This window comes from Vollenhovia emeryi, unplaced genomic scaffold, assembly GCF_000949405.1.
Source record: "Vollenhovia emeryi isolate VEMERY1.0 unplaced genomic scaffold, V.emery_V1.0 DF939187.1, whole genome shotgun sequence".
Taxonomy (NCBI): Eukaryota; Metazoa; Arthropoda; class Insecta; order Hymenoptera; family Formicidae; genus Vollenhovia; species Vollenhovia emeryi.
In genome coordinates this window covers 967,416-979,170 of record NW_011967179.1, presented here as the reverse complement: position 1 = coordinate 979,170, position 11,755 = coordinate 967,416, and the positions used below count along the sequence as shown (strand labels likewise).

Genomic DNA, 11,755 nt, shown 5'->3' with positions numbered 1-11,755 from the left:
TTTGTGAATTTATTACTACCAGCATTATTACCGCAATGGTTTCATTAATTTTCACAGTAATAAATTCATGAGAATGCATAAGTTTTAAGTTTACCCTTTTGTTACCCTTTAATTCTTTATGCACCTCATTAAATAAAAATACGTGTTTATACATAAATACGTGGTCATACATAAAAAAAAACAAAAACTAAATCATTTTTGTTTAAATATTTCTTACATTTACTAAATTTATTAGTAATCAAAACATGCTTTACAATTGCAGTAAAGATAAATCTCTATTATAAAAATGCTGCTAAACAATCAAATTGCAAGGAGTGAAGATAATTCGTAAATCTCGTGTAACGGAATACTACGATATAGTGACATAAACGAATCCCATGATCTCCACCAAAATCGTTTACAATCCGAAGGAAACTACATGTCTAAATGTGTAAATTCGTTAACAATTCCGATTTAATGATCGCGTGAGATTAGCTTAGGAAAAAATGTCCCGACAGAACACGAAGACGTTCTCGTCGATGAATTGGTAAGATTACCACATGCGATTTCTCCATTGCGTGCGTTCAACCATCGAAAATCGAGACTCGATTATATCCTATAAAAATTGACAGTATACAAACAATTCATCACATCAAAAGTTAATGTGTGTATATATATATATATATATATATTTATATTATAAAAGGTCTCGTAACGAACGTTAAGACTTGGTAACGTTTACGTTGATCCTCGTATATGTTGGTTCAAAGAAATCGGATACCTTGTTCAACGCGACTAAGAAATACTCTGTAACATTATAGACTACAACTTTTACAATCTAACAAATTCGCCGCCTGACACGCGTCGATAATTACATGTAGTAAAAACAGCTTCGCTTTAACGCAGGGGCGCACGTTTCAAATTCTATCCGTGCGGCGAACTGTAGCACGAACAGTGTCCACATCCTAAAATGTCCGCGTTATTTTCAATAATGGTAACGCACAGAAAGAAATGTAGCTGCTGTAGCTAAAAACTACACGTGGTAACTAAATTGCAGTTGTGAAATATGGACAGCTAATACTTAGTTGTGATAGCTAATACTTTGCTACTGTGCCTATTGTATTAGGTGCGACAGCAAACCGTTCGCTGTGGTTTAGAAATGTATAGTTACGGCAGCAAAATATATTTGTAGCAAATCATGATTAGCTGTGGTAGCGAAATGTCTTTTTCAGTGTGTAATACAATTTTAATAGAGGAATTGCGGCAGCTGTTCAGATTTCAGGAATGAAAATGACGAAAGATTCTTCATCTATGTGACCGTTAAATGCTATAAATTACGCCTGGGGAGCCTGACTCTGGCCCCGTACATCGTGCGCCCCCGCTCTAACAGCTTTAACTTCCTAATTTATATCACTTAGCCAACTCGGAAGAAAAAATCGCGACCCACATACGCGGAGACCAAAACGGGAATGTGTAAAAAGAGAAAAAGGAAACGTTATAAGCCGAAGAGGATACGTTCTGATTGACTCTGATTCCCAAACGAGACGTCACACGAATTGAAAATCGTTCGTTTCACGAATCGGAGATTGTTCCACTTTCCAGAGATTGAATCAATACGGCAGTGCGTATTAATTTAATTGGATTTCATTGTATATGTATATATATATAGGAAATTCTATTCTCTGTAGACTTCCTTACGTAATAACATTGCCCAAACTATGACAAATTCAACTACGAGTTCTATGTGTATAATCTACGTTACTACTTTCTTACAAGTCGGCAAATACCTTCGCGATACTTTCTACGTTTCTCATCGATCAAAATTAACTGCGGCGAGGAGACGGCACGACGGCTCGTATCGTGTGTAATTAATTTCGACATACAGCAAGGTACGTGTTATACGAGAAAGTAGGAATACTCAAGTTACCGTCTAGCATCGTCGCTCACGTCATTAGATACCGAGAGCACTTAATATTCAGGTACTAATTATGTTACCGTAAGGTGATTCGGGATTATAATTAGCCTTACACGCTGATAGGAATAGAGCCGACACTTCGTGATAGTACACAGCTAAGTCATTGCGATAACACGTTTACGTAAACGTGTTCCTTTTACAGCGAATACGAATTGCGGAGACACGAGGAGTGAGAAGAGCCCGGCTGTTTAACGTATTTTAATTCTGTACGAGAATCTGTGCACGGGTAGGCTCCTAGACAGAAATCTGTAGCATGAAGGAATTTCACAGTCGCGAAGTGTCCCAGTGTTCAATTGAACGAAACGAGAGAAGTCGGCGGCCTCGCAAGGTCGGTCGCGGTTCGCCCTAATCTATTTATCTCGCAGGGATCCTCTCGCATGCGTCCGACCACGGGACCGTTTTACGCTCGCTCGAAAGGCGTCCGCGCGATGTTTTATACCTATTAATATTCAACGATACCTGCGGCGGGGCGTTTCCGGAGACCAGCTCCGTGCGCTCGTACATACATATATCTCCATCTCGCTATCGAGAAACGACGCGTCTGCTTTTAATCACAATTTACATGTGTACGCGTACATGTGTATATAAATAAATGCTACGTCGAAATTCCATACGACGGGGAAGATATCGGTTCGAAAGGTTCGCGCAGCCGGCTAATCGGACAGTCAACGTCAAGGTGGAAACGGACGACGCGATGCCCGCGAACTCGGGTCGAGCTCGATTCGTCAATTCGCCTCGTTCGAAATGCAAATAATCGCGGGTGCCCGAGGGCCAAGGAGGTGATGCCCGTTTGAGAATAATGCATTCAAAACTATTCGCCGTTCTACATCCGTCGCGGCATGTAGATGACGACGACCCGCGCGTGAAGAGCCGAACGGAAAGGTGTATTTATAAATGAAATGAAGCCACTCGATCGTTCTTTCGCCGTCTGTAATCGTCATTCGCGTTATTCTAAGAAGAACAGGAATAATATTTCTCGATGAAATTTTCTTCAAGGAGAAGAGGGAATTTTCGATTACGACTCGCCGCGAGAACGATCGCTTCCCCCGGCCGCGAGCGACCTCGCCGTCGAATGCATCCAGCCAGCGGACGGTCGTTTCCTCGACAGTTAGGGCCGGTTTTTCCAACTTCTGTTACTAAGCTAAAGCTACCCACACGGCAAAATATATCTGAGACTGTAATCAGTTACCGTTTCACCGGCCATATTTTGAGATATCTCGTAGATGATATATCTTGAATATTAAAAAAATGTCACATTTCTGATATCTCTTGAAAAAAGTTTTTTCCAGTTTTATTTTTGTCTCATTTGTTTCGTTTTTTAAATAATTGTGTATTATTTAACTATTCCTCAAAATAAGCTCTTTAAACCTATCTAGTAAAAAGAGGATTAGTGTGATAAAAAATTAAAAAGATAAATACGAATTTACAATAATAGTATAAAAAAAGTAAAGGCTGATTTATGGGCGTGTTCTTTAATAACTTATGCCGGAACTGATAAAGAAAAATATATATTTTGTTTATCGCATTGCCTATTCCGTAATACGTCAAATCCGATTTCACAAAAATGTAGGCATCTAATATTTGACATAAAATCAGATGTAATATCTCAGATGAAATAATCATGACTTTTTAGAATCTGGAAGACACCTCTCAGACATCCAAGCGATATCCGAATAGCTTTCTGTATCAGATATCTTAATATTTAAATATCTCCCCGATACCTTGGTGACATTTTTTGCTGTGTGGGTAATAGTTAAATTATATATCTATCTTTTTTTTAATTTAAAGGAGAAACAAAGACATATGATTTAACTATTAGTTACTGCTGATCGTTTCTACCACTGCAGGTTAATTTTAATCTCAGCTTAAATTACTTCTTATCTGTGTCTAATTTGTAAAACTAGAAAAAGATATTAAGTGTGTCTTGAACCGAGATTGAAGTTCATCTGCGTTGGTAGAAGCGGACACAAGGGCCAGTTTCACAAACGTAGGTTAACCAGAGTTCAGTCGACTCCCTATCTTCTTCCGTCTTATTATTTAAGAAGAGACGGAGAATCAATTAACCTTCTAACCGCCCTAAGGCCCGGTTTCACCAACGTTGTTTAACTTCAAGCTTAGCTTAATTCGTTCTTTGTCTCTTTCCAACTGTTACTTTAGAAAGAGACAGACATGAACTAAACTGAGATTAAAGTTAAGCGACGTTTGGTGAAACCGGGCCTAAGGGGTTGAAACAACCTGCCCCTAATACTTGAAACAAGCGCATCAACACGAATAAGTACTTTCTTAATACGCGCGCGATACACATTCGATTCGCGTCTATTCGATACAGATTTTTACTAACTAATTCCATTCAATATTCGATCGCCTAGCAGCTAGTGAAGCAACCTAGCGGGGTTGTTTCCGAGGAGCTCCAATAGTCATTGTCGTTCCCGTCCTTGATTTACGATCGCGTGTGTAGCCAACTTGCGCGACGCCTACGACGCGCGCAATTATTTCCTTTTTCACAGCTACTATTTTACTTTCCGCTTATGCTCGCAACTGCGCGCCGGCTTTTACGCTAATGGTCCCCAACCTTCCTTCGAGCGAGCCACCCTAAATTCTCCGGCAAATTATACTTACGCGACGGGCGCGAAGGGGAGGGCAGGTAAGTCAGCGGATAGCGTTGTAATAACAAAACGCGACGTAAGTTACAAAGAGAAACGCGATACACGCCGCTCTTTTCCGACATGACTTCCGAAGTGTGAGAAGGACAAGGAGGTAAAAGCTTTTACAGTAGCTTCCTGAACCTTTGGTACAAGTTCTGAAATCAATATAACCGCTCGATGAAACGCGATAGCGCGTTTCATCTTCCCTGCTGTGTCGCCGTTACCGCAACGATACTGTTAAGTTGTCCCAGCAAGACGTGTGGACGAATCATTGCTCTTATTTCTGTAAAGATACCGGTTAAAAGGATTAAAAGCTGCTCATTTGAAATAGTAAAGTACCGCCTAGTACACACTTTCGTCCATTGTGTCCAAAGTGGATCTTGAGAAAAAAAATGATTCAATCAGCGACACCGACCAGCGCTTCATCAAGTTGACTGTAGCGTGGATGTTACTGAACAGTGTCCTAAGGAAGCTCCAGGAGACAGAACGTAGGAAAGAGGAATAGCAGAAATAGTTCGGGGAAGGTGAGACATGAATAGAGGAAACCTATTTTTAAAGAAAGGCGAACGGAAGGAAGAAAGGAAGAAAGGAGGAACGTTAGTGTCCGCGTATTCTTCGGAATGTCTCCGAAAGCTTTCCTGGGATACCGTTCAGTGGCACCCCGTAGTCAAGTAAAGTACGACGCTTGACGGAGTTGCGCTTGCGACGTCGCTAATTCAATCAATTCTTTTTCTTGAAGTCCATTTTGGGCGCAAACAATGGCTACTAGGATAAACCACTAAGGCCCAGTTTTTCATTTTCTGGGTAACTGTTAACCAGAGGTTAATTGACTCTCTACCTTTTTCTATATTATTATCCAAGAACCCAGATAGCCAGCTAACGTAACTTATCATTTTCACGTCAAAATGACACTTCTGATGACATTTCGACGTTAAAATAAAGACAACCCTGTTGAAAATACCCGATTAAAACCGATTGAAAATTTTGAATCCGCATGAATCTGGATTCTTGATGCGGAAAATACCGATTGACGCGGATAGGGTCAGATTTGAATCGTGTTCAATCAGGAATTTCCAGATAGATTTTGATCCGCGTCTATCGGTTTCAACCCGTGATAAAAGTTCGCCGATTGGAACCGATTGGCGCGGATTCAAGTCAATCCGGAAAAGTTGTATTAAAAACAATAGACAATTCAGATACAAATTCGCCGATTGGAACCGATTGGCGCGGATTCAAGTCAATCCGGAAAAATTGTATTAAAAAGAAAATCCGATAGAAACCGATTGTTACTGCTTTAATTCTATCTGGAAATACCGGATTGAATCAGATTACGGATTGAATCCGATTGATCTTGCATTTCCATCAATCCGGTGCCCGATTGGCCCGATTGATATCGAATTGAAACCGATTAATTTTTATAGAAATCAATGCGATATCTATCGGTTTGAATCGGGTATTTTCAGCAGGGAAGTGACGTCAGCTGGCTACCAGGGAAGACACAGGTAAACGACTAACTTCTGGTTAACATTTAACCAGAAAATGAAAAACCGGGCCTAAGTGGAAGGTTTACTCCATCTGGCTACTAGGATAAACCACTAAGGCCGGGTTGCACCAACATCACGGAATTTTAACTTCGGCTTAATTCACTCTTCGTCTCTTTCCAATTGTTTTTCTCCGAAAGAGACGAAGGGTGAATTAAGCTAAGGTTCAGGTCAACCGACGTTGGTGCAACCGGGTCCAAGTGGGAGGTTTACTCTCTCAGCAGATTTCAATCCTTCCAACCCTTTTCTTTACCGAGACAAAAGTCACGATTCATCCATACATCATGCCGGGACAAATGCGAAATTAAAAAATCCTAGGGTAAAAGAACGTTGCCGAACTCTCTGGTGCCCATTAGCCTAATGACGCGCGCCGACAGGGTCGGTCGAGCCATCCCCGTCGCCTTACACGCTGGTGGTGATCTGCTCTATGACGGTGATGTCGCGGTGGCGTCGCGGCCGAGTCCGGTACGGGTCCTGCTGGCCGAGACCCTCCGGCACGCTCTTGCTGGGCCTCAACGGCACGTGGAACTGCGGATGGCAGTAGTGGTCGACGATCGGGTGGTCGTGCACCCGCTCGACGAAGTCGCGCTCGCGCATGCCGATGTGATCCTCGACGTCCAGCGGCACGTGGAGGGACTGCGACTTGGGCAGCCGGGGCCGCGGCGGCGGCGGGCACACGCACGGCGGGGGCGGCGGCACGATGCCGAGGCTCGAGAGATGCGGCCCCGGCAGAATCTGCGACGCCGGCTGCCGTCCCCAGCCGACCAGGAAGAGAAGCGCCGCGCCGCACAAGGAACTCAGCGTGCACGCGTAGTAACCCACCCGCGGGCTGCTCGCGTTCATGTAACCTGTGGGGAGGACGAAGTGCGATTAAAGCGCTCTGTGTACAGTCTATGCTTCCCCAAGGAGGCAACGACTCTGGGGGCTTGGTTAGCCGGACGGAAGGCGGAGGCGATCCGGGGGTCTTGGTCTCGTCTCGCAGGAACAGAACTTGGGATGGGTAAGACTTCATTTCGCCGGGAAGGATTTTTAATAACTTGGGGAGGGAATCTGTGTGAAATGTAATTGGTATACGCTACGATTTAACGGAGAGTCTCTTTCATCGTCCCCGTTCTTTTAAATATACCGCGCGGCGGAGCAATCATTGAGAATTGCTGGAAATCTTGCGATAGTGGCATTTTCAAAAGACCAACACAGAAATCTCTTCAAGTTGCCAGTAATAAATAACAATAATCCAGCTTTTCAGTCGACATTAACCGGCCGAGGGCTTTAACGCAGAAAATTTATTGCGAGAAATATTACCTCAGCCAAGTTAGAATAAGTTTCGGCATAAGTAAGAATGTAAGAAGATTGTAGCCCTAAGGGGAACAATGAAGCTAATTCTAATTCTATTACCTCAGCCAGGGTTTGAACCTGGACCTCCCTACTCTCTAGGCGGGCATGTACAGTGGTCGAATTGGTGAGACGCCCGCCTAGGGAGTAAGGTCCAGGTTTAAACCCTGGCTGAGGTAATACTTTTCGCAAGAAATTTTCTTTTTCAAAGCGATCTAATCTCATCAATGGAAAGATTCGGAGCTATTGGTAACGATATATCTTTTACAAGAAGAGGCAACTTCGATTTTCTTTAACTCGCAACAGACTTCGATCCCCCCCCCCCCCATTAAACGCTTGTACGCCGGTCGATTGTCTTTATTTTTAAATCTAACGTAAAATTTCGCGTAGACAATACTGTGGCGGTGGCGGGGAAATTTCGAAATTACGAATCGATGAAATTCCAGCGACTGAATTAAGCTGCTCAAAGTGACCAAAACTAGCTCTACTTGTACGGTACGCCTCGAGTCTTACGAATCTGCGTGACAGTTGTCATGCTTCCTTGAATATTCTCTCTCAGCAGAAGAGGAGGCCAGAGAAGCGTATTTCCCCCAAGCCTCGCACGTTATTATTATTAAGGACGCCGGCATTAAATTCATACACAGGGACCGTAAGACCATTAGTAGGGACGGATTTAGCTTGCGGAAGAGCGGATTTCGCCCACCTCGGCGGTTCTGGAGTTCTAATACTGTTGTACGGACGTTTGAAAGCATGAAGAATCTGCGTTTAGGAGCAAGTAACTACGCGCTTTATAATAGATACGGCGCAGAGCCGGCGGGTCTTTATCGAGATATTATGTAGAGAGCGTATAATGGCTCTGGTTACTTTGTATAATATCTGCCGCCAACTAAACGCAAAAATTCGTCTCGTGTTACGCGAGGAAAAAAAGAGAGAGAGAGAGAGAGAGAGAGAGAGAGAGATCGAAAGAAAGTAAATAGTACATGGAGAGAATTTTCTTTCAAGTCCTGAAAATCATGTAATCTTGGGAAGAGCTGGGTGAGGGTTTTTTTTTTAATTTTACCATACATTCTACTGGTGAAATGGTAAAAGTTGTATAAAAATGCCATGGTTGTCCCACGATTTTCAGGATAAGTTTTAAGCGATTCTCCCCGCGTACAAGTGTGCGATCTTCCTCTTTCAACTCCGTCACGACGGCTTTCACAGAGGCAGATACCTTATTTTACGCATGTAAGTATATAGACCCTTGAACCAGGATAAGTTTGCGTCCCGATGAGAAGTAAAAAGGTCGTTTTTACGTGACTCCTCGTAATGATCCTCGAGATAAATCAAGGACGACCCGAGGAGACCTTCGCTGGGAGCCTAAAATTTCGCATTTTCCGCGCGTACCTGTGAGAGGAACTCCGAGAAGGATGGGCAGGGCTTCCGCGGCTTGCACCAAAGCCCACGATCTGGCGAAGTGTCTCGCGCGCAGCCTCTCCAGGGCGAGCATCTTCAGGGAGTAGAGCGTGCCGCCGAGCGAGGCGCCGTAAAGCGCGGAGGCCAGCACGAGTCCGTGATAGCCCTGCACGCTACCAAGCGCCACTTGAGCTACGGCTTTAAGCAGAGGGGAAACCTGATTCGAATCGATAATCCTTGAGGCGTGATCCCCGAATCTACAATTCCTAGATCGTTCGCGCGCGAAATTCATGCGGCACACGATCTTCCGGCTTGTATATTTTCCACCGCGCGTAATTCCCGTAAAGACTTTCGCGTGCAGCGCAAACTCGATTACGAATGTCAAATCGACCCGTTTCTCGCGCACGACGGGACGTGCCTCCACAAGTTCGCCGGGTTCAATTTTCATTCCAAAGAGAGCTTTATTGCGGGGCTCCGCAGCGAGAAATGATCGATTTAACTATCGAGATACGAATCGCTCCTTCACGTTACGACATAATCGCGAGGTAAAGAGTCTACAGCGGAAGCGGGATATGTCCCGTGTAAACGCTAAAAGTGTACGGGAACGAGACTGCCGTTCTGCAAAAAGCCGCAAAAGAGCTTTAGATCGTTATCACAACGCGGGGACGGGGGGACGCGAACATCTAGCAATTTGAGCTTGTTTACGGTCAACTGCGGGCATGTATGCGAAAGCGACCGCGAGGTGTACTGACCAACCCCAATGAGCGCCGCCTGACAGAGATATTGCCTGGACACTAGGCACTGAGCGGAAGGTCTGACGATAACTACCCCCAAAGCCGCGCATCCGAGTGCCGCCGCCAGGCCCAGAAAGGTCTGCAGCAGTACCAGGGCGCTGGCCTCCAATCCGTCCTGGTAGCCTTGCAGAGCCTGTAAGTGATGTCTTCTCATTAAGGCTGCGGGGAAAGAACGCGCTATACGGATCGCCGCGATAACGCGGACAATGACGCCGGTAACGACGCCCGTCTAATATCGATTATCGAAATTGGCCCCGTCTATCCCCCGAGATTACCCCCCGGAAATCGCGAAATTAGGAAACTCGACGCTCGCTCGATTTCTGCGTCATTAAACTCTCCGCCGAAACGCCACGTGCTATCACGAAATCGCCCGCGCGACCGTTTCGGCGCATATTCGGCGAGCGCGCTCTTTCGCCGACCGAAATGAAATGGCCGTGGCGATTTGTCTGTACGATCCGATATCAAAGAGAGTATCGGTGTAATTCTTCCTCTTCAAGCTCCCAGGGAGAAAGGACTCGTCGATCGATGTCGAAACGATGTCGACTCGACGAGTCGTTTCTCGCTGGGTGGGTTACCCTTATTTGTACGGAAGAAGGAATTTTTGAGGGCGCGTCGAAAGGCAAATTGGTAACGCGGAGTGCGAAATAAACTTGTCGCGACTCTCCGCCACGCCAAGTCTCCGGGGATATGAGGAGGGCCGGCAGGCGCGTTATCAAAGAGGGAAACCCCTCTCAATCACTGAGTGCACTTACGATATAGAAGGCGGGGGTGTAAAGACCGAAAGCGGCAGCACCGGCGGCCAGCATGAGCATTCTTACAGGACGCGATCCCAGAGGACTCAGGTCGACCAGCGGCTGCTTCGGTACCTTCGACGCGGATTTCTTCTCTTTGACTTTGCCGCGCTGATTCTTCAGGTGCAGCATGGCTCGCCGCTGAGGGTGGTACAGCGAGGCGCTCCGGTAAATCAGCCCCAGGAAGAAGGCCAACGAGAGCGCCCCGGTTACCGATTGAAGTCCCTGCCGCCAGCCCAGCTTCCTGAAGGTACAGGCACGGTTACGATCGCGCAAGGAAACGTCGAATCAGCTGACGACGGTTTTCCGCCGTGCCCGGGTTTTTGCCCTCCGCAACGTCTCTTAGCTACGTTTTATATCACGAGTGAAAACTACTGCACTTGCATTTCCGAGAGGGAATTTCTCGCGAGGCGTTCCTCCGCGTCGCAGTTACACTCGCCCTCTCGCTCGCGAATCGCCTCCGAGCGTCGGAGGGAACACTTTTTACATTTAAGTGTTTAGCTGATTACGTTCAACACACGTTAACGTGGAAACGTAATTTGTTTAATTTTGAAAAATATAGGTGGTACAACTAAAATTAACTGAGCCCCAGTGAGAACGGGAAAGGAACAGGCGACACTTTGGCCGAAATTGAGTTTAACGATAAAATCGAAATTGAAATAAAGTAACAAGATAAGGAAAGATGTAACATTGAGATTAAAGTAAAGCGCTCGTTGCAAGTTCTAAGACAGTGTAAGGCTAAAAACAGCTGATCAATAAGAACCAAAAGCCGCAATTTGAAAGATGGAATAATAATACTTCTATTGAAACATTCAAAATATTAATGTAAGATATATTCAAAGTTAAAAACATTTTTTTAATGAAATCTTATTTTAAGGGACTCCCACGTTTCAGGATGAAGTAGCGCAAAACCCACTGGTAAGACTCACATTATGCAAAACAGCTTTGTTTTCCTCAAATAAACAATTTTGTTGCATAGAGGTTCAATTGTACGTTACTTATTGTTAGTATAACAATGCACGTACATAAATGTCATGCTCTGTGAAAATTATTTAAATTACAATAGCACAGTTTGGAATAATTAAATTGCCAGTGATTAATTAACAATTAGGTTGAGTAATTCGACACAACTGGCTACAGGAAAAATATCTTTTATTGTCACACAACGTTTCGGCCCTGGGTTTTCGCCCTTTTCAAGTGTACTTTACAGTATCAAGTCGTATGGCATGTGGTTAAATGCCATTAGATTAACTTATTAATGTATCCCGACGTTCCCATTTCTGTCCTAGTGAGCCTAATGGCA

General features: G+C 44.6%; 1 protein-coding gene across 1 annotated transcript in view; it reads right to left on the bottom strand.

The window, feature by feature from the left end:
* Positions 1-5,253: 5,253 nt before the first annotated feature.
* The window catches only part of LOC105562504 (monocarboxylate transporter 4-like), a 46,297-nt gene continuing 39,795 nt past the window's right edge, over positions 5,254-11,755 (bottom strand). The window contains exons 7-10 of the mRNA XM_012013404.1: positions 10,414-10,696; positions 9,620-9,794; positions 8,859-9,065; positions 5,254-6,988 (exon numbers count right to left, since the gene is read on the bottom strand). Coding sequence (XP_011868794.1) covers positions 6,543-6,988; positions 8,859-9,065; positions 9,620-9,794; positions 10,414-10,696 — 1,111 coding nt within the window. The 3' untranslated portion in view covers positions 5,254-6,542. The remainder of the gene's footprint in view (positions 6,989-8,858; positions 9,066-9,619; positions 9,795-10,413; positions 10,697-11,755) is intronic.